At 42.6% G+C, this 21,486-nt stretch overlaps 2 protein-coding genes across 2 annotated transcripts; both read right to left on the reverse strand.

Annotated features, from left to right (window-relative positions):
- Positions 1-990: 990 nt before the first annotated feature.
- LOC306926519 (UV excision repair protein RAD23 homolog A-like) lies at positions 991-14,335 on the reverse strand. The gene is made up of 10 exons (XM_079505868.1): positions 14,091-14,335; positions 13,169-13,250; positions 11,498-11,577; positions 10,840-11,342; positions 9,611-9,657; positions 8,924-9,051; positions 7,540-7,699; positions 5,098-5,330; positions 3,705-3,872; positions 991-2,130 (listed from the first exon to the last, which is right to left on the reverse strand). Exons 1-10 carry the CDS (start codon positions 14,157-14,159, stop codon positions 2,017-2,019), a joined length of 1,584 nt encoding a protein of 527 aa, XP_079361994.1. The 5' UTR covers positions 14,160-14,335; the 3' UTR covers positions 991-2,016.
- A 415-nt stretch (positions 14,336-14,750) lies between these two features.
- Positions 14,751-20,626, reverse strand: LOC306927220 (calreticulin-like). Its single transcript, XM_079506920.1, has 9 exons — positions 20,376-20,626; positions 19,755-19,856; positions 19,143-19,346; positions 18,853-18,947; positions 18,378-18,587; positions 16,898-17,011; positions 16,446-16,589; positions 16,202-16,294; positions 14,751-15,907 (listed from the first exon to the last, which is right to left on the reverse strand). Exons 1-9 carry the CDS (start codon positions 20,467-20,469, stop codon positions 15,668-15,670), a joined length of 1,296 nt encoding a protein of 431 aa, XP_079363046.1. The 5' UTR covers positions 20,470-20,626; the 3' UTR covers positions 14,751-15,667.
- Between the last annotated feature and the right edge of the window lie 860 nt (positions 20,627-21,486).

The raw sequence follows: 21,486 nt of genomic DNA on the forward strand, positions 1-21,486 counted from the left end.
TTCTATAACCAATGTGGAACCACAATATTATGATTGGGTGAAATCTTGCATGTCACCCGATGAAAAACCAAACACATTCTGAAACCAGAGCCGTATGACAATTTGTGGCTCTACTATTATTAAAATTAATTATACCTTACTTGACACCTTACTGGCCTGGGATTTACTATTTCCAAGCCAATGTAGTGTGGATAATTTCAGGGCAATCCCAGAGGTAACTTTATCATGATACAGTACCTTTGCATTTTGTATCATAATGTGCTTAATATGAACATATCCAAGAGTTTCCCTTGCTTCTATAGATATTTAGATCTAAACCTCCTGCCACTACTGAAGTACTGAATATGCTCTAAAACCACAGAACAACCTACAGAAAATGTTATTTGGCAATCCATCTGAAGCCTTAAAGGACTATATCAGTGTTACTACTGTACATGTCATTGTCCATCAGCTACATACAGTAGGTTACATAAATCCTAACCATTTCCTTCCAAAATTACATAAAGATGGAGTGCCGTGATTTTTGTACGTTTTCTGTTTTGCACGTGTCTATGGAGTTAACATTACTCTAATAGACCCCCAGGTGTAGTTATAATATTCAAATATGTCTTCCCTGTGTATTTTTGGTTTCTTCCTGAAAGCCTTTGGTCAAAAGGCCCAATCAAAATAACACAATTTTAGTGTCATCACAATCCTAACCCCTCCCACATTGTCATACAACAACAGCTGTGGGCGAGGCTTAAGTTCAGGTGGGTGGTGCTAAGGTGAAAACCAGGTATACTTAATGAACTGGTGGGTGTGGCCACATAAAAACATAATTTTAACACTTTCTGTACACTTTTTTTGAAAGAAATCTTCCTCCTAGTATAATCATAGTACCTGATGATCATGTTTTAGGGGGGAAGGGGGGGGGGGGGGATCACAGCACCCCATCTTAAATTTTGAGACATCGTGTTTGTTTACATATTGGTCTTGTTCACTAAACCGTACAAGATGCACCCGAACATTGTCGTCAATGTTAGCTGTAACTTACGACGCTGCTAAAAGCCCACTTCAATCTACAACTGCAGCACTTGTATTCCTCCAGGCACATACGCTGATACAGTACGTGAATCTGATACAGTACATGAGTTTGAATGGCTTGTATGGCGTACAGTAACTTTCGATTAAACGGCAGTGGCAGTGAATTACATAAACAATATTATGCTGAGTCATCTGCTAAAGTATACACATCACTGAATAGATTTATGTACACACATTCTGTTTTTTGAAAGACACGGACAATCTCTGATAACGGCTAGGAGAGAGAGAGAGAGAGAGAGAGAGAAATGAAGGAAAAAAAACCTGGTAGGGTGCTTTAATTCAAGGACTAAATCTCATCCATTCATTGAATAACATGTGGGACTGTGGGTGTCCACAAAAGAAACGTGAATAGTGATGCAACTTTGTCTTTTGCCTTTTCATGCCAGTATATTATTTGACCGTGGATCTTTTCTTTGAGTGTGACTGACTGGCTGCACACAGGCTAAGCAGCAGGTAGCATTAGAGAGAGAGACACAGCAGCATGAGACCAGGCTCATCATCACAGCAGTATGACAGTAGACGGCACAGCATATCATCATCATCATCATCATCATCATCATTTTCAACTTCATCATCACTATTATTCCAGTCACAACAATCATCATCATTCTCTTAAACTTAATCACTACAGAGTAAAAAAAAAGAAAACCCAAAAAAACACAACTCTGAGTTTACAAATGTAACCAAATGGACCATTTGTACACTTTCAGAGTTACAAATGGATACATTAACACTGTATTATCCTGTCCTTTTCCCCAACAATCATCATCGTCGTCGACATCACCATCACCATCATCATAACTTTTGAATGCCAAATATACCGTACATTTTTTTGTCGTTGCAATAGATCTCGTAGCACGGTTAGGAATCCCCTGCAGCCCCTCTCTCTCTCTCTCTCTTTCAGTGGTGATGCGTCACGTCGTGAGCGGCCGTTCACTCGTCGTCCCATGTCTGCTGAAGCAGGAAGTTGGCGGCGAGGTTCTCGTTCTTCTCGCAGGCAAAGTAAGCCTGAATGACCAGTCCTTCAGGGAAGCCCAGCGCTTTTAACTGAAACACAGAACGCACGTTCAGTAAGCCTGAATGACCAGCCCTTCAGGAAAGCCCAGCGCTTTTAACTGAAACACACAGAACACACGTTCAGTAAGCCTGAATGACCAGTACTTCAGGAAAGCCCAGCGCTTTTAACTGAAACACACAGAACATACGTTCAGTAAGCCTGAATGACCAGTCCTTCAGGGAAGCCCAGCGCTTTTAACTGAAACACAGAACGCACGTTCAGCTAAAAAAAATATGGTAACACTTTCTACGAAGCCCATGGTTGTAATACATAGACACATACACTATAACAGTGTTAATACGTTATAATCACTGTTCTAATGCATCAAGCAGTCGTTTGGTACTTTAAGTAAAGTAATGACATGTGTACACAGACATGTTTTGTGTTGTTCTTGCATAGATTTAATGTTATTTAATTTCCTCAGCACCCATGAATGACACTTACCATATGAAGATCACGACACTGACCTCATCTAACCCTGGATAGCCATACATGGAGAAAACTGTATCATCACCTAGATCTGCATATATGGAGCCGGTCAGCAACTCTACATCTGACCTCAAACCTCAAGTCCTTATATGGAGATGACCTTTAATGACATTCCACCTGCCCTTCCTGTTCTGACATTCCATATGTTTATCTGACCTTCTCAAACCCTATATGGCCAGTACAGAATTCATTCCATATGTTGATCTGACTCCCCATGCAAAGCGCCATCGCTCGCCCAGCAGTCTGCCATCTGCCGTCACCCCGTGCTGAGGACGTCTTACTGGTACTTTGTAAAACCATTTAAATTGGAAAAAAGGGGCCTTATTAGCCCTCGTGGGCTGAGACTGATCATGACAAAAAGACATCCATGTCCTTAGTGGATCCCTGTGTCCTACCCTCTCATGTCCTTAGTGGATCACTGTGTCCTACCCTCTCATGTCCTTAGTGGATCCCTGTGTCCTACCCTCTCATGTCCTTAGTGGATCACTGTGTCCTACCCTCTCATGTCCTTAGTGGATCACTGTGTCCTACCCTCTCATGTCCTTAGTGGATCACTGTGTCCTACCCTCTCATGTCCTTAGTGGATCCCTGTGTCCTACCCTCTCATGTCCTTAGTGGATCACTGTGTCCTACCCTCTCATGTCCTTAGTGGATCACTGTGTCCTACCTTCTCATGTCCTCAGTGGATCACTGTGTCCTACCCTCTCATGTCCTTAGTGGATCACTGTGTCCTACCCTCTCATGTCCTTAGTGGACCACTGTGTCCTACCCTCTCATGTCCTTAGTGGATCCCTGTGTCCTACCCTCTCGTGTCCTTAGTGGATCACTGTGTCCTACCCTCTCATGTCCTTAGTGGATCCCTGTGTCCTACCCTCTCATGTTCTTAGTGGATCACTGTGTCCTAACCTCTCATGTCCTTAGTGGATCCCTGTGTCCTACCCTCTCATGTCCTTAGTGGATCCCTGTGTCCTACCCTCTCATGTCCTTAGTGGATCACTGTGTCCTACCCTATCATGTCCTTAGTGGATCCCTGTGTCCTACCCTCTCATGTCCTTAGTGGATCACTGTGACCTACCCTCTCAATGGCCTCCTTCTCCTGTGGGGTGACCTGGATGTAGTTGGTGTGTGGTGACCCCTGACCCTGCAGGGCCTCGGCACCCTCCCCTCCAGCGTCTCCTCCAGTGTCTCCAGGACGGGGCTCGTTCAGCATTTGGACGAAGCGCTCCTGGTGCTGTGTGATTTGCTGCGAAACACATCAGAGAAAGCATCTTCTTCAATTATCCGAACACAATGAATAAGAAACAAATAAGGAGTGTATTGTCTCGCGACAACAGACATAAATATTATAAGTCTGTACTGAATAACGACTCCAGACGACTGAATGTATTGTCTAGCAATACTGTCAATAAACGGAACAACGCCATGCGAGAGTGTGGTCTAGCCAACAAACACCAACTCGTGACTCCTGGATTGCTGCCCTCCACTCTCCTATCTAACATCAGGTTATTGAGCTCTACAGTGTTGTTGGCTAAGGCCTCACTCAGACCTTCACAACAGATTGTTGTATAGCTGATGCATGAGACTTGTTTACTGATGCAACTCGCAAATCATTTCCAAAGGGAGTCACATGGTTTGACACAACATTTTTGTTGTATGAGGGGGAGGGGGACAGTCGAAACACAGCCGAAAGCCGTACAACAAAAATGTTGTGTCAAACCATGTAACTTCCATTGGAAATGCATTGGGTCGGCCATGACACTTACCCTTTGTTTACATCTAGCATCCAACAATGTTGTATGCTAGATCGAAAGGTGTGAGTGAGGCCTTAGCTGTCGCGCCGCAGTGTGTCTAGGTAGGTGGTGTGCTTCTTGGCCCTCCTGGCTCTGCCCTGGGTTGTCTAACTTGTCTCCCATAGAGTTACTTGCCTCTAGTTCTGGGTGCCTGACGCAGTGCCTTGCCAGCCTCATCCTTCTCTCTCTGACTTTGTCTGTGACCCGTGGTAGGTCCCCATAAAAATAAATCTGACGTCAGTCTGAACTGAGCGATGCAGGCTGTCGTGGTAGGATAATTCATGCCTCGGGTGGTCGGCGGCGATCCTCCCGCGAATATTTCGGTTAGATGCTATGCTATCTGCACGACAAGACGGAGTCACTGTGTCACCTTGAAAAGGGCTCTGAAGCTGCAAATAGCTGGGCAAGGTCTATGTACGGTTCCAACTGACGCTGGGCAGTTAAAGTGTTGATAAATCATTGATGATAAATCAATCGATTTGTGTTCCACCTTGGATCAATGGAACCTACAGTACGTACTAGTATACGTATAAGTTCTTATTAATTGGTATCACCTTTTTAATAATATTAACGCTGCTGTGCTATCATTCAAATCTCTAAAAAAAACAAACAAACAAGGTCGACTAGTGGATTTACTAGTCGACTAGTTGCTTAATGCCCTAGTGTGTCATCCAGTACCTGCAGCAGCTGTGGGTTGTCTCTGCCCAGCTGTTGCAGCAGAGCTGGCAGGAGAGCGGGGTTCTGTTGGATGATCTGTCGCATCTGCTGGAACTGAGGCTGGTTCCTCAGGAACTCCAGAGGGTTGGCTGCTGTGGGAGCTCCACCACCTCCACCAGGGGCCGCAGGGGTCCCAGTGGGAGCTCCGGTAGAGGCAGCTGGGGGCTGGGTGGTGGTGGCAGTCACGGCCCCTGCTGCTGGCCAACACATGGTTAATACGTTAAAACCCATTTAGACCTGACGCCGATTCTTCAAATGTCTTCTAAATCCTGACAGTTTTCAAAATAATGCCTACTTTTTTCTTCAGAAAATCCCGTTGGCCACATGAAAATCAAAGATGGCAGCCATTGTTCAAGATGGCTGCTGCATCAAATGTTTTTTCAGTGTAGAACTTGAATGTCTGAACATATTTTAATGATCTAGTTATCAAAATGTATGTATTTTGACATGATGAATTCAATGGTGCCAATTAAAATAGAATATGGCTTCTATGGTTTTCAAGATGGCGACCATTGTGACTAAAATACACAGTTTTCTGTCATAAATCGATCAGAAATGAATTGTGAAGATGTAGAGCACTTTGTTTGAACATAGTATCACACTGGTACTATGAATGTGCTTACAGTAGATATTCTGTACGAATAGGTGGTAAAAGCATAGCCCCTCTGCCTAAACCGTCATACAAAATGTCCACTACAGTCAACTCAAACTGACTGGAGAAAATGTCTCTGTCAGACTGATAAAACTTGAGTTGAAATCTCCGAGTCCAACTCATTATGCATGTCATTATGCATTTCATTATGTAATTTGTAGCTACCTAATTTGGCTGAATATCATGAAGCCCTAACTCTCAATTAATAATGGTTCTATCTCTCTCTGTCTCTCTCTCTGTCTCTCTCTCTCTCTCTCTGTCTCTCTCTCTCTCACACACTCTCTCTCTCTCTCTCTCTCTCTCTGTCTCTCTCTGTCTCTCTCTCTCTCTCTCTGTCTCTCTCTCTCTCTCTCTCTCTCTCACACTCTCTCTCTCTCTCTCTCTCTCTCTCTCTCTCTCTCTGTCTCTCTCTCTCTCTCTCTGTCTCTCTCTCTCTCTCTCTCTCTCTCTCTCTCTCTCTCTCTCTCTCTCTCTCTCTCTTTGTCTTCTTCCTTGTTTTGGAGGATCTCGAAATGGTCCAATCTTACAATGAGCATAGTGACAACCAATTATTCTGAAAATAATTGGCTGTAAATCAGTGAAGTCATTACTCTTCTCACAAAGACCTTTCCATCCATGCCAGGCTCCCGGTGCACAGGAACACATTAACATACTATAATTCCTATTTTCTCAAATCCAGAATCAAAGCATCTGCCGTATACAAAGGTTTGACAAAGATATTATCCTCTCAAACAATACAATGCATGAATGCAGTGTGAAGCAGTACAGTATGTCACCAAAAATGGACATAATTAGCCATATTTTCGCCGGTGCCTTACCCCGTATGATCCCTAAACGCCTTTGCCTTTTTCTTTTTTTACTATTTTGAAAAACATTTTTAATTTTAAACGTGGTGAGCTTGCAGATCGGTGGTTTGAACATTTTAAAAATGTTTTTCAAAATAGTAAAAAAAAGAAAAAAAGGCAAAGAAGTTTAGGGATTAGGGATAACACACCGGCGAAAATAGGGCCCAATATGTCCATTATCGTCCTACAAGACCTATAGCACATACAAATGGACATCATGTCGTACTATATATCACACAATGACCCATTCATTACGGTTATGAAAAACATAATGGTCATCCTGCTCGACCAACCATTATAAAAATAGATTATTAAAAAAAATGTAATATGGAATGTGGGCCACAAGAAAACTCCCAACAGGAGGAATGTGGCCACTAGTTGAATATTACTGGCCTAATATTGTATGTGGTATGTGACTTAACCACTAGGCTATCTGTAATTCTGTACTGCAGTCCTGCACATTTTTGTGCCCCTCAACAGGGTCAGCTGCCCTTTTTCTGGCATGCTCAAGCTTGTTCTCCCAACAGATAAGACCCATGATTAATCTGCATGATATTATACGTGACTGCAATTGTGATTTCAAATTTTAAATTTGAAAGCTGAGTATTAACATCTTGAATATAAATCTCAAGCAGCAGCACTATAGGCTCTAGGGTTGGGCGGTCATCTGCCTTGACCTCCTTCACAGCTTTAGATATGGGGTCATACAGGTCACACAGCCTCACAGGACGTGTGTGTGTGTGTGTGTGTGTGTGTGTGTGTGTGTGTGTGTGTGTGTGTGTGTGTGTGTGTGTGTGTGTGTGTGTGTGTGTGTGTGTGTGTGTGTGTGTGTGTGTGTGTGTGTGTGTGTGTGTGTGTGTGTGTGTGTGCGTGCGTGCGTGCGTGTGTAGGTGTCCGTTTCCTTACTGGTGGCAGCTGGAGGAGGCTGCTGAGGTCTTTCTATAGCGGGGACAGACGGAACGGTGGTGGGGACAGTGGGGGGGGCAGCCGGGACAGTGGGGGCAGATGTAACAGTTTGCCTCACTGTTTCCTGAGGTGGGAGGTCACTTTGATCTAATGGAAGACCCTGGAACACAAGAAGGAGTTGATGGAGATAAATGGCAAAAACAAAAGGAAAAAAATAAGACATTCAAGTCAGATACACTCTCGTGTCTTTGTCATAGACGGTCAGCAAAATAAAGCAAGGTGTTTTTCAAACCTACCCAGTCTCACCCAAACACAGTGAAATAGCCCGTAATTGCAATTCCGTACATACACGGTCCTATAGAAACCACCCAAATCCGTACATATGACAGTGAAATCCTCCCCATAGACTGTGACGGAGGGGCGCCGTCTCTACCGAACTTGAGCCGCGGGAGAAACCACCGAGCGGCCCTAAAGAGCAGCAAGTTGCCGTGTTGAGCGCTGCAAAGTTCGGTAGAGCCGACTCAGCTCCGTCCGAGTTGTAACACGATTATGGACAGAATAGTAAATAATGTCAAACCCGAACTTTTGCCACGGTGAAATAGCACCTCCGTACTAGTGAAAGCCACGCCTCCGTCGCGGGCAAAAGAGTAGTTGTGTAATATGTATGGATTTCTGGGTTTTTGTAGGTGTGTATGTATGGAATTGCAAATCCGTGCTATTTCGCCGTATTTCTGTGAGATGGGGATGTTCAAACACGGGTATCGTATATCTAAAGTAAAAAAACAACAACTATGTTTCGTTTCTGTTGCCGATGAGTTCCAGACCTACAGGAACGCACCCAGGGTGCCGGCCCGATTCCGGCGAGCCGCCCCGCGTCCGAAACGGTTGAGAAATGACAGAGCTGTTTTCGTGCTCAGATGCACCCAGCCACCCACCCAGCCACCCACCCACACACATAGTAACTTAAGGAAGTGGTTGCACCACTTAAATACTCAAATAATTAAATCTTGTTTTAACCCATCAAAACCGGGAAACCATCTGTGTCATTTTCGATTTTAGCTATCCAAAAATAGCAGATATACAAGCTCATAGCGCGGAACAAAGTGCAGATCTGCTACTTGTGAGCAGGGTCATTTGAGTGCATCTCACGCTCAATGCATGACGGTTGTTATAGATCTGCATCAAACAACAGACTGTTGAAGATTACAAATTGAGTGAACCAAAGAGGTTGTGCTCGTTCCTGGTTCAACCCAGAGCCATCTAATAGAAGAGTTGCGATATTGAGGGTCATTGGACTGGCCCCATGAAGTGAACAGAGTTCGCGTAACTCTGTAAGACAGAGTTACTATGTTACTATGGCTCTATGGCTCTGGTTCAACCTTACCATGAGTAGATACTCCACTGCTCTGTCCGGGTTGTTGTAGCTGGCTCTCAGCGCAGCGACCACCTGTTCTCGGTCATATCCCATACACATGATCTCTGACACCAGGTTCTCATAGGCCTGCCCTGTCACTGGGGACCAGAGGAGAGGTGACAGGTGGATCAGAGACAGGGGACAGGGGACCAGAGTAGAGGACAGGGGACCAGAGTAGAGGTGACAGGTGGATGAGGGGACGAGAAGAGGAACAAAGAGGAGGAAGAGAGGAGAAAAGAGATTAGGAATCGTTTGAGCATTAAATAACCATTTTGACCTGAGATCAGATTCTAAAAATGTCTTCTACATCCTGACAGTTTTCTGAAAAAGATATGTTTCTATGTCAGTCGTTCTTTGATTTTTCAAAAATAGCAGATCTACAAGCTCGTAGCGCGCCACTCGGTGGCGCGCTATGAGCTTGTAGATCTGCTATTTGTCAATAGCTAAAGCATAACATAATGCTAACACCAAAAGGGGTTCCCGCCCAGAATGGGTTAAGGAAATGGAGAGAACTATAGCACTATAGCAACTAATATAGAACTAAGGAGAGAATTGGCTGATTGATCGGTGAGGGGAATAAACACAGTATAACCAATAGAATATAGGCTGGTATCTTTTCAATGATTATCAAAGGTGTGAAGGTTTAAACATTATTACCCAGTATGGATGCCGCTTCCTCAAGGAGACCCATTTCGTCAATAAGGCTTAGAAAGAAATTAACAATACATTATAAAACAATTTGACAACATTCAATGGATTAACAAACAAATATTATACAATGTCAGGAAATTGGAAAGTTGTGTTTAATATAAACTGACGCAAATCGTGAGTTGCAGCCATTGTGACAAATGTGGTGACAAATAGCATTAGTCCAACATACGGTTAGATTTTGAAAGTTAAAGCTGCTATAAGCAATATGTCAAAATTTTAATGACCTTTTAATTTTTAATTGTTTTGGTATTCATACAGCCAGCAATGTGTAGAACGCTCCCAAAACAAATGTAGTCTCTGTGACACATCTAGGGGCCGCAATCTGCATAAAAAAATGTTCCTAGAAGCTTTGTCATTGGTTGAAAGAAACCCGGTCAAAATGACTAACCAATCAGGAAGCAGACAGAGCAAATCGACCAATGACAAAGCTTCTAGGAAAATCTTTGCCATGCAATTCCTGAATTCTCCAGTCCACACACTTTGGCGTGGCAAACGTCAAAGACTATATGATCAGTGGCGTAACTAGACGTCACTGGGCCCTGATCAGCGAGTACCCCCCCCCCCCCCCCCGATCGAAATATCCCATACAGACTGACAGTTTTTTGCTTATAAACAGCGCAGCGGGGCACTGGACAACAGTTGTGGCGGACGGTACCTGTCGCAATTGTGAACAGAGTAGCAGCTGCAGGCTGTAAAAACAAGCCCCAAACTGCGTTTTGGTTTATAAACAGCGGGGCACTGTACAATTGTAGTTGTGATTTGTGCACGTACCTGGCTGTCGGGACACGAGACTGAGAAAGCCCACTGCATGCACAGTGCACACCCGTGGCAAGCCACAGACACTACTGACTTCACATTATTAGACTACAGCCCTAAGCTCTAACAGAGCTGTTGGGAGGGAGGTGGGGCACATGTTGCCTATGCATATGGTATGGTGTGTGGCTGTGTGTGCTATAGCAGCAGCCACCACCAGGCTCCGCCAAACTTTGTTCAACACAACTGTCATTGCATCTCTGTATTATAATTTCATTTTACAGAGGCACGGGTGGGCGGCCGTGTGCCCCCCTTGCCTCACGGTAGTTACGCCCCTGTATATGATACAGAAGTACATTCACTAATACGTGTGCAACCACAGTAATTAACATGTAGATGATTGGCAGTGAATCTCCCCCAACCTGGACACAGAAGAGTGGATTGGTGGAGCGGCTTCTGGTTCCGCCTGCTGTTCTTCCCTGGGCTTCTCCTCTGGTTGGCTGGCAGAATCTGGACATTCTGTTGGGGCAGAGGCCGGGGTCTGAGAGGTCAGGTCTTGGCCACGGGTCAGAGGTGGCCCCTGCAGGGTTTGGGTTGGAGCAGCATCTAGGACCAGTGATGGGTTTGGGGCTTGGGTAGGGGCTGAGATTGGGGATGGAGTCACATCTGTGGCAGAGGTTGCAGGGCCCTCGTTTGGGGATTTCTCGAGAGAAACTGCTGTCTCATTTTGCGAGGCTGCGGCAGGGGGTTGTGTGGTATGTGCTGACTGTGGGGACACCTGGGTAGGTGTGGACACGGGCGCTATATGAGTGGATGCGGAGGACACTTGTGTAGGGGCAGTGGTCACAGATGGGGCTGGAGTTGGGGCTGGGACTGTTTGAGGGGCTGACTGGGGAGTTACTTGGGCAGGAGTGGCTGGTTTAGGCTACAAGGACAGAAAGAAAAATACAAGAAATCCTAGCTTCAACAATAATAACAGCAAGACAGTTTGAGGACTATAGCTAAGGTACGAAATAACACTTTGACACTTGCATTTTACACTCTCAAAGTTAACACAAATTTTAACAGATCTGTTCTTACCTTTGTCACCATGACTACTACAAAGTTTTTCTCATCAATGTTGTAGTCTCCCAAAGGACTGTCATCATTCAAGATCTTTCCTGTGACATCGCAAAGTCAACAGCAAGTGAAAACATTTACAAAGGCTTTAGGTTACTATGTAATTACTTAGCCAAATTACATGGAACAACAGCTATTTATGTTACATTGATACAAACAGAAAAGTATTTTGCTATTAAAACATATCATTAGTTTGGATACTACTACTACATGGTGTCTAAATAAAATGGCAGACTTGTAACATTTCACAAATTAGTACTGTAAATGGCAGCCTATTACTTGCATTTTGTAACCTAAAATCACTGGGTAATTTAGTTTTTCTATTCATAATTTTGTAACTTTTTAAAGACAAATAACATGTTACAGGTCACTGTTTTTTAATATCATTTTTATCCCACGCTTTTGTAACCCATTTTTCACCCCTGTGTCAATTATCTAATGTGATCCTGGGCTCTACACACCCTCCCAGCCTAGTCCCCATATATGGGGGACATGGGGAGAGCAACGGACTTGAACTCATGCTTCCTTCATGCCTGAGTGTCCAAGTTGCTCCTTTGCACCTGACAGGGGGGAGTTTCCCTGGTTTGGATGTAGCGCGTGGAAGGAACACGTTATTCCAGCCAGTTCCTTTCCCCTCCATCGGGCACCCCGGCTGGCCAGGGGGAGGCAGTTTGGAGACCAGGATTACTGCATGTTTTTTGTGAGGGTCCCTACCCTGGGGGACACGGGGAGAACATGCGAACTCCACACAGGGGGGCCCTTTCGCCAACTCGGGTATATGGGCGCTGGTGATGCGGAGGAGGAGACACGCCGCCAGCGCCCACAACGTCCCGAGCGGGAATCGAACCCAGGACCTGAGGCGACGGCACTACCAACTGTGCCACCGTGCCCCAGGTCACTGTTTGAAAGAGTATTTCCATATGGTGTGCTCACACAAATAATCTGGTGTCATATATAGCACTGTTACTATTTTTGGAATCAAACCCAAACATATTTCCATAAGAGAGCAACATTAAATAGTCAGTGCTGTTTGTTTGCACAAATAATAAAGAACAATCTAGTAATAAAAACCAAACCAATTTCCTAACATACATATACCTAAATTAATTTTGAATGAAAAGTAAACAATTACCTGAACTCTCTTTGACTGATTGATTGAAATATTTATTAACAGTTTTAACAGAATTACAGTACATTTCAAGCACAAACTCAATACAAAGACTGTTAACTGTGAGTGGACGACCCAATTAAGCATTACACTTGTTTACAAGAGACCTTGTTCAATTCATCAAAACATTTAGAGACGTACAAATAGACACTTCTATATACCGGTAGTCAAGAACAGAACAGGAATTCATCAAAAAGGGAAAAGAAACATATACAGTGAGGGGAAAAAAGGTGGGCGGTGGGGGGGGATTCAGAATTTACAGGGGGCAGTTTCGAATTGCAGCATATAGGTGCCCCTTGAGAGCGGTTTTGAAGGAGTCAAGGGATTCGCATGTCTTAATGACTGTTGGTAGGGCGTTCCACATTTTGGTGGCATAGGAGACATTTAGTTGAGTAGGCTACTGAGGACCGGTTCATCTGATTAACAAAACCTGACTATAAAACCACCAACTTCATGTGCCTCACCTGCATAGATGAGTTTTTGTCCCAAGGCTGGAAAGACATCTTTGCCTCTTTCCTCCTCAATCTTCTGCTTGAGTGTTTTGACCTGTGGAAACATCACACAGTCGGTGAGTGATTTTTTATTTATTCATGTTTCTAATTCCATAATGAAGGAAGTCACATTAATTGTGAGACTCCAAATGTAGCCTAGGCTAGCATAAATATAGGCCTACGTTTTAACAATATAATAACAAAAAAACACAAAAACACAAAAAAAGAATATATGGCTCTATATATATACACTACACAATATATATAGACTACACAAGGTCTAAGATTAGGTACGGACCTATAAGGCCTATAGCCTGCACTAGACAATTATGACCATCTATATTTTTATTTGGGCAATAATAAACTTTACCAAATCACCTTCAGTAAATATACTAAAACTAACCCTATAAAACCCTACCACCCCCACAAAAAAATGTAAACACAAATATCTAGTGCACCCATGCCACTGCAAATGGGTTAAAAAAAAAAATGAGTCTCCATACTACTACTTCATAAACAAACACATTAATACAATACAAGCACACTTATAGGCTACTATTACTACTACAGTTCATAGTATACACAGACAGTCAGACAGGGGGGCTGAAAAATATTGCACCGTCATTCATGGTGTGAGTCAGTGAAGCGCCACCAAAACCGTTACACATTCGGGACACAGACAGCTGCTACAACGGCCAAGGTTGTTTTTAAAAAAAGAAACCACACACTTAACTTAATGTAAAACAACATATTCCGGATTAAAATCGACTCTTATTAGCAAGGCCCTGTTTTCAGTCCCATTCTATAATATACCGGTATAGTGTCAGACACTAGACAGACCCCTGTACTGGTCTGACCGTGTTTACTTATTCCAGCCCGTATAACTTCTACTCACCGTCCATTGTGGATCTATCTCTATCTTAAACGTTTGCTGCTGGAGCGTCTTCAGCGTTATTTTCAGCATCTTTGAAGACGATTTCAATGACTGTCACGCGGACGACGACTAAAAACGGCAATTTCTTTACAGTTGCTTCTTTTTCCCCTCCACCAGTGAGTGAGTGTGTGTATCACTATGCCTATGCGTGCGTGTGTGACTCAGCTGTCTCACTGTAGTGTGGAGTTAAGAACGAAGTGGGCTCAGACGCCATCTACTTGCCGTTTGAGACAAGACAGAGCAGACAGACCTATAGCTGAGCTGAGAGCAAGAATAGCCTCGTCCCATTAGCTGAACGTGTTATCACGTCGTGAATAATCACTGTAAATAATCACTGATTATTAGTATTCCGTAAATTATGGTTCACACCTCCATATAGTCAAGTGGCTTTTATATGTGATTTTTTTTTAATTGATCCACCAGCCAGTATTAGAGAAATGATCAGCTTTTATTGGGCTCATTACCTCTGTCACCAATCCCCGTATTTTGGTTATAGGAGTTTGAGCCCATTACAATATTTAACCCCAAAAGTATTCATTGTCCCACTGAAATTAAAAACCACAAATATCGCGTTCCCTCAACTTTCCATGGTCCTGAAACAACAGCCTCATACCAGTCTAAACTGAGAGAAAAGCTTCATTTTATTTATTTAAAGTAACTCAAACAGTGTGTGCCATGGGATAAGGTCAATGATTCAGACCAACCACAGCAATTGATAGATTGTGAATCACAGTTTGTCTGATACAGTCTCTCTTACAAACTTTCTCTCTTACACTCACACACAATGAGAGCATAATGTCAACAACTTGGAGACCTTAGTTTGGGACACAAATCTTTTTTTTTTAAAGCAAAAGACTGAATAAATTATGAAAGGAACGGTACTGCATATAACTGAAAGAAAAAGAGAAAGAAAAGTCATGTAGGGGGAAAAAAAGTGCAAGAAAGAAACGACAAATAGTTTTCTCTTGATTAAACTGTCCATCCCCAAACAGACAATATGAGTTATGAGGCGACGATGACCAAGCTGGGCATTTGGGCAGAGTTGACAGAACAGAAGGGCATCTTTAAAATCGAGGGTCGTAGATGTACATACATGTCACAGCTGAAGGTTTGATTGAACACAAAAACAAGGTGAAAAAACAAGCAGCACTCTCTCTCTCTCTCACACACACACACACACACACACACACACACAAAATAAACGGTGAAAAAACAAGCAGCACTCTCTCTCTCACTCTCACACACACAAAATTATAAAATTATTATTTCTGAGGTGGACACACACACAGACAAATGTAAACCCTTCTCTTAAGAACCTAAAACCAAAAATAGCGAACAAGAGCAAATTAGAACAAAACAATAAAAAAAACAGACCTGCCCCCTCCACCCCTTCCCCACACCTGAATAAAAGGTTGCCATATGGAAGGCCAAAGTCCATAGGTTGTTTTTTTTTCCTTCTGTTTGTTTGTTTTCAACTAGGACGAGACATGCACAGCATTCCCTCCTGAGCCAACCAGAGAGAACGTAGATCCTGTCCTCTACAACTCAATTTTCTGTGCAAGTTTCTGTGCAAGCTCCTCCTCTTCATCTATTGGGCCATCTTCTTCGGTCTCCTCCTCTTCCTCCTCTTCCTCCTCCTCGCCGTCGTCCTCCTCGTCCTCCTCTTCTTCATCAGCACCACCATCAGCACCGTCCGTGTCCTTCTTGCTCTTCTCCTCCTCTTCCCTCACTCTCCTGTCGATCTCCTCCTGCTCGTCTTTCATCTTCTTCTCTGGTCCCTGGTGAAAAAGAAAAGAGTACAATACACCATGTTACCACTTTCTAAAAGCTGAGGCCGAGGAGTGGTCTCTTAACCCATTTTGACCTGAGATCAGATTCTAAAAATGTCTTCTACATCCTGTCGTTCTTCGATTTTTCAAAAATAGCAGACCTACAAGCTCGTAGCGCGCCACTCGGTGGCACGCTATGAGCTTGTAGATCTGCTATTTTTCAATAGCTAAAGCATAACATAATGCTAACACCAAAAGGGGTTCCCGCCCAAAATGGGTTAACATATTTGTTCTTTTAGCTACCTTGGTAACTCCCCAGGTCTGCTTCCCAAACTCCTCTGCTTCTTTGACATCGTCAGTGATGAGGAAGTTGTCAAATATGGTTCCAGACTTCACCTGGACAGAGCAATACGCATGATACAATCTTACTCATTTTAATCATCTGTAACTGTAGAATAATCGTACATTAACATAAAACAGTTATCCTACAAGTTATGGCCATATAATGCAATTATAACAATTCAGGTCTAGGAATGTTCCTCTGTACCTGCCACAGGTCCAAGCCCAGAATTCCAATGTTGTCAAACTTGTACATGGCGGCGTCAGCAGAGTACTCTGGGTTGTCGATCTCAGGGTGGACCCAGGCTCCCTTGTAATCAGGGTTGTCTATCTGCATGGGTTTCCACTCGCCCTGGAAGGAGACATGGATATGGTGTTAATAGGGATGCGTCAATGCTGGTAGTAGTGATAGCTCCCGTTTACTCACCATTATGAATCCAGAGCTAAATGACCAATAGAGATATCATTTTGTGGCTTACATTGTAAATGTATTAAGTGCTGGTAACGCATTTTAACCACATTCTGCGCAGGTCGTAATAGGCGAACATTCCGAGAAAATAGAAGCTCTACAAGGCTTGTAGTATATAAGGTTTAAGTGGTTAAATGGCAAAGAATAAGCTTACATTAATATTTAATAAACACCACACCCACTGACTGTACCTGGTATTCTGGGTTGGTGATCATGGGAGGTTCCCACTCTCCATCCATGTCCTCATCCCAGTCCTCAGGCTTCTTGGCATCAGGGTCAGGGATGGTCTCTGCCTTGTCCCAGTCCTGTCAGAGAATACAGACAGTTGTATCATCAATCACATAAAATACACATTTAATTAGATTCGGTACAAGACAAAGAATGTCTGGGAGATCAGGAAACTTGCACCTCCAACTTTGTATAGGCCACCAAACACAAACACACTGAAATGACAAGCTGGTTTTATTTTAAAATGGTACTAATAGGACCCTTATAGAAAGTATAATCCAGTGAATAAAGGGTATGGTAAACTGAACAGGAAAATCTCTGTCAAAAACTACAATTTCAATGTTCCTTCAATATGCCATTCGGGGCTGTCTGTGTAATTCGTCACACAAAATGGCTCCAGGAAAGGGAAACCGGACACCTACCGTCCTGCCTACTCCACATTTTTAGCTATTATGTAAAGCAGGCTTGCCTTTGGCGGCCATACATAGAACCTGAGGACCTACAAAAGACACAATAGAAACCTACAATGCTTTCATGAATTTAGGCTGGAGATATTTGAACTGATGACTACTACTTTGGTTTCACAGACATGCATTAAACCTAGTCTAAGGTATATCAGTTGTGTGCGTACAAAACAGTTTGTGTATACAAAACTATGAAAAACAAATGACCTATATACTGCATGAGTGACAGCTAGTGAGTGGTCTGTCATTGCTTTGAGTCGCTGTATTGTATGGTATAATGGTGGAGAAGAATTCCATGCGGCCGTCCTTTTTTAAGGTGTTCGGCAGGTTTATTACATACATACGTAATATGGTATGATTGATTGTGATTGAATTGGGTTTTGAGAGTGACTGAGACTAAGTTAAAATGAAATTATATGAAATGTTTTGCTGCTGGGGGCACTAAGGGCTCCATTTTCGTCACCGATAAACCCCTTATCCCTAAACTTCTTCGCCTTTTTTTTTGTTTACTATTCTGAAAAACATTTTTGAATAGTTCAACTAGCCAATCTACATTGACACGCTGTGAGCTTGTAGACTGGCCATTTTAACTATTCAAAAATGTTTTGCAAAATAGTAAAAAAAGGCAAAGAAGTTTAGTGATAAGGGGTTTATCGGTGACGAAAATGGAGCCCTAAGTATTGCCATTACTTGCATGATGCCTGGTACAGTTCTTTGTGACACAATTGTCACATTGAAAATGTATAATGGACAATTGGACATGATGAGATTTGTTGACTCTATGTCAATTCTGCGAGTTAAATTTGGAGAGGGAAGACACTTCAGCAAAAGCACTACATTTTGTGACCACACGCGACACACACACACACACGTTTCCACCCGACAGCAACGATATGTACTACATAAATGTACGTATTACTATCAGTGTGCATGCCATGTATGTTATGTGTGCACAGCCTAAAAGGTACTGCTATGGTACCTCAGGCTTGGTGTCTGCAGGGTCGTCAATCTTGGTCCTCTCGTCCCAGTCGCTGGGCCTCTTGGCCTCTGGGTCCTTGATCTTCTTAGGAGGCAGCATGTCCCAGTCCTCCTCCATGCTCCCCGACTCCACCTTCTCATTGTCTATCTTCACCTCATACGTCTGGTCTGGGTTCAGGATCAGCGTGTACAGGTGGGTCATCTCGTCATCCTGGAGATAAAGAACGGGGAGAATTCAAAAGACTGGGAGAGAACGAGATTCAAGAAGGACCGTGCACTTGTTTAGCTACAAGTCATGCATACAGTATATTAAACTACAGTACGCTTTGAAAATTAGTGTAACGTTAATGTAAATATATGACTTGAAGTCAATTAAACTTGCAACAACACTGGTATTGTCTTTTAAATTGACACTGCTGAAGGTGACAAAGTAAAGATGACGAATTAAAGTATCCCAAGCTTTATGCAATCACTACCTTGCATTTGATATCCTTATTGATGAGGTAGTTCTGTCCTTTGTAGCTGAAGATCACATGAACCTTCTTGGTGCTGTAGCCACAGATGTCAGGGCCTGTTGAAACGGATTAAATGGGTTTTTTTCCCCCCTTCTCAACATTATACATAAAAGTGCAGTCGTCACTACGAAGGACAATTGAATGTAAAAGCATAATGAATCTACCAAAACTTGAGAAAAGAGTCAAGTGTCCTTGACTCTTGACTCTTTCCTCAAGTGTCCTTCAAACATTTATTCTCCCCATTCACTCACCAAACATGATGTAATATTGTGAGTCTCCGCTCATTTCCGCCTGGTCGAGGTCAGAGGGGAAGATTTTGACGTAACCACCTCCGCAGTCGATCTTCTGCTCGTGCTTAACAGTAAACTGGATGACAAGGGTCTTACCCTCGTTGCTGAAGGGCTCAAAGCGTGCAGACATTGCGTAAAAACGAGCATCCTGACTGGTTTGAAGACCTGTATATGGAGAATGGATGACAATTTAGAAGTGGAATCTATAATCTAAAACTATTCGGGGATTTTACATGCATTGTGTGAATGTGTTGTGGACTCGTGGTGTCGTTTCTTGTTATTATGCTTTTTTAAATGGCTAACTTTTTTTTTTAAACTCTCAACTTTGAAGATACAAGGATGATAACTAGAGCACATAGCCACACACGGGTGTTCCATTACCTGTGTTTGCATTGCCAAGCTACAAGCAGGTATTTGTCAATATGCAAATCAATTGGTCAATTGGGTGCTAATGTATTGGTACAACAAAACCACACAAAAAAATAGAAAAGATTTATATTGAGTGTGAGTGGAAATTAATTATTAACATGACCATAAGGGTAGAGTTCAGTATAAAATGTGAGACCTAAGTACCTTTATCAGCCTCAGCATCCCCATAGAATTTTCCAGCAGTTAGTTTCCACTCGCCATAGTCTGTCTTGTGCTTGGACACGGCCCACCGGGTACTCCATGCATCTGAAACACAGGGGATTCATTTTCATGTCAGCTATAGAAATATTTAAATAGGGCCTACAAAACCACTTCAAAACAGGAGCTAATGCTATGTTATTACTTTGTAATGTGTTATGTAACTATATAAACTATAAAAAGTGTAACTATAAAAATATTTTTTCTTATGATATAATATATCATTTTATGATATAATCCCATTCAAACCTGAAAGGTTAGGATCAAAACTATTCTAAGTTAACGTAGATACAGTTAAGTGACAGGGCTTGACTCCTGTTCTCCCTTTCATTCCAACAGTAGGCTATTTGAGCTTAGCTATACGTGGCCTGATATACTAATACAATGCATTACAGTCAGTTATAACAACTCAATATTGTATTTCAACTCCTCTTCAGTTGAAATTGTAAACATAAATGACAAGTAGGCCTATTCCTAATCAAATGAGAGAGAAACCAATGCAAGCAACCAATACTTTTCACCAAGTAATTATCCCAAACCAGGACAACATTTTAATGAATACTGCACCTCCATCCAGAAACTGTTCCTTGAAGAATTCAGCGGCTTCAATAGTGACAGCTATCGATGCAAAGACCGCGAGGATTGCCACTCCGACCTTCATGCTCGGACCTTCTCCGGATAACTGTTCGGGTTAAGTGAACGGATTTGTTCTAAAATCTAGGTTTTAAGCCCCGAAGCCAAACGTATGTATAAATGTGGAGAATTCTTTCCTCTCTCTCGTCTCTAGTGCTGCTGCACAGATGGCCGCGGCTCATTGGACGAGAGCCTCGCCAATGAGATGAGACCACGAGTTTCTGTTCGGAACCGCTCGGCTTACGTCGAGTGCAGATCGGAGGTGGGCGGAACCGTCTCGGCTGTGTGAGCTGAGGTCAGCTTCTGAAAAAAATCGACTATTCATTTTTTTCCCCATTGAGATTTACACAAATATTTATATCAATTAGTTAAGCCTAGAAGCCATTCAGGATCCTGATGACTAAAACATTTGATTCTGTGAAAACATTAAAATGAAAAACGCTTTAAAACAAAGCTAGGGTATATTAAATGTAGGCTATATCATATAATTAAATATTAAATTATTGCATACGGTATATCGAAAGTAAAAGTCAGACTCGATAAAATACATATCTTAATACATAGGCTAGGCTATAGGCTACATATTATATAACATAATTAATATATCTTAGTCTGGCCTAAACCCTGGTTAACCTGGCTAACTTTATTCTCAGTAAAACAAATAAAAGAATATACAAGAACCGGCGCACCAGGGTTCGGCGTTAGTTCGGCGGACAAAAACGAGGCCGAGATGGGTTATGGGCAACGGTACCGGATACTTAGCAACTAATCCATTAATGAATGAGTTATTAACTTATTACGACAGAACCAACTACCAAGGACATGTATGTTTTCAGTGAATCGAACATGGAGTTTAATGTTACAGTGGGTTTATATCATAATGTCACGTCAGAGTTATACTTGAAATGTAGCCTACTGTAATTCTGCAAATTGCAAACTGTCAATAAATACTTAAATCAATCAATAAAAAAGATCAAATATGAATCAATATTTTTCAAGAATCAATAATTTTTTGATGAATTGAACATGGTGGACCCTGTTGTAA

The sequence above is a fragment of the Electrona antarctica genome, assembly GCF_951216825.1.
Source record: "Electrona antarctica genome assembly, chromosome: 7".
Lineage (NCBI taxonomy): Eukaryota > Metazoa > Chordata > Actinopteri > Myctophiformes > Myctophidae > Electrona > Electrona antarctica.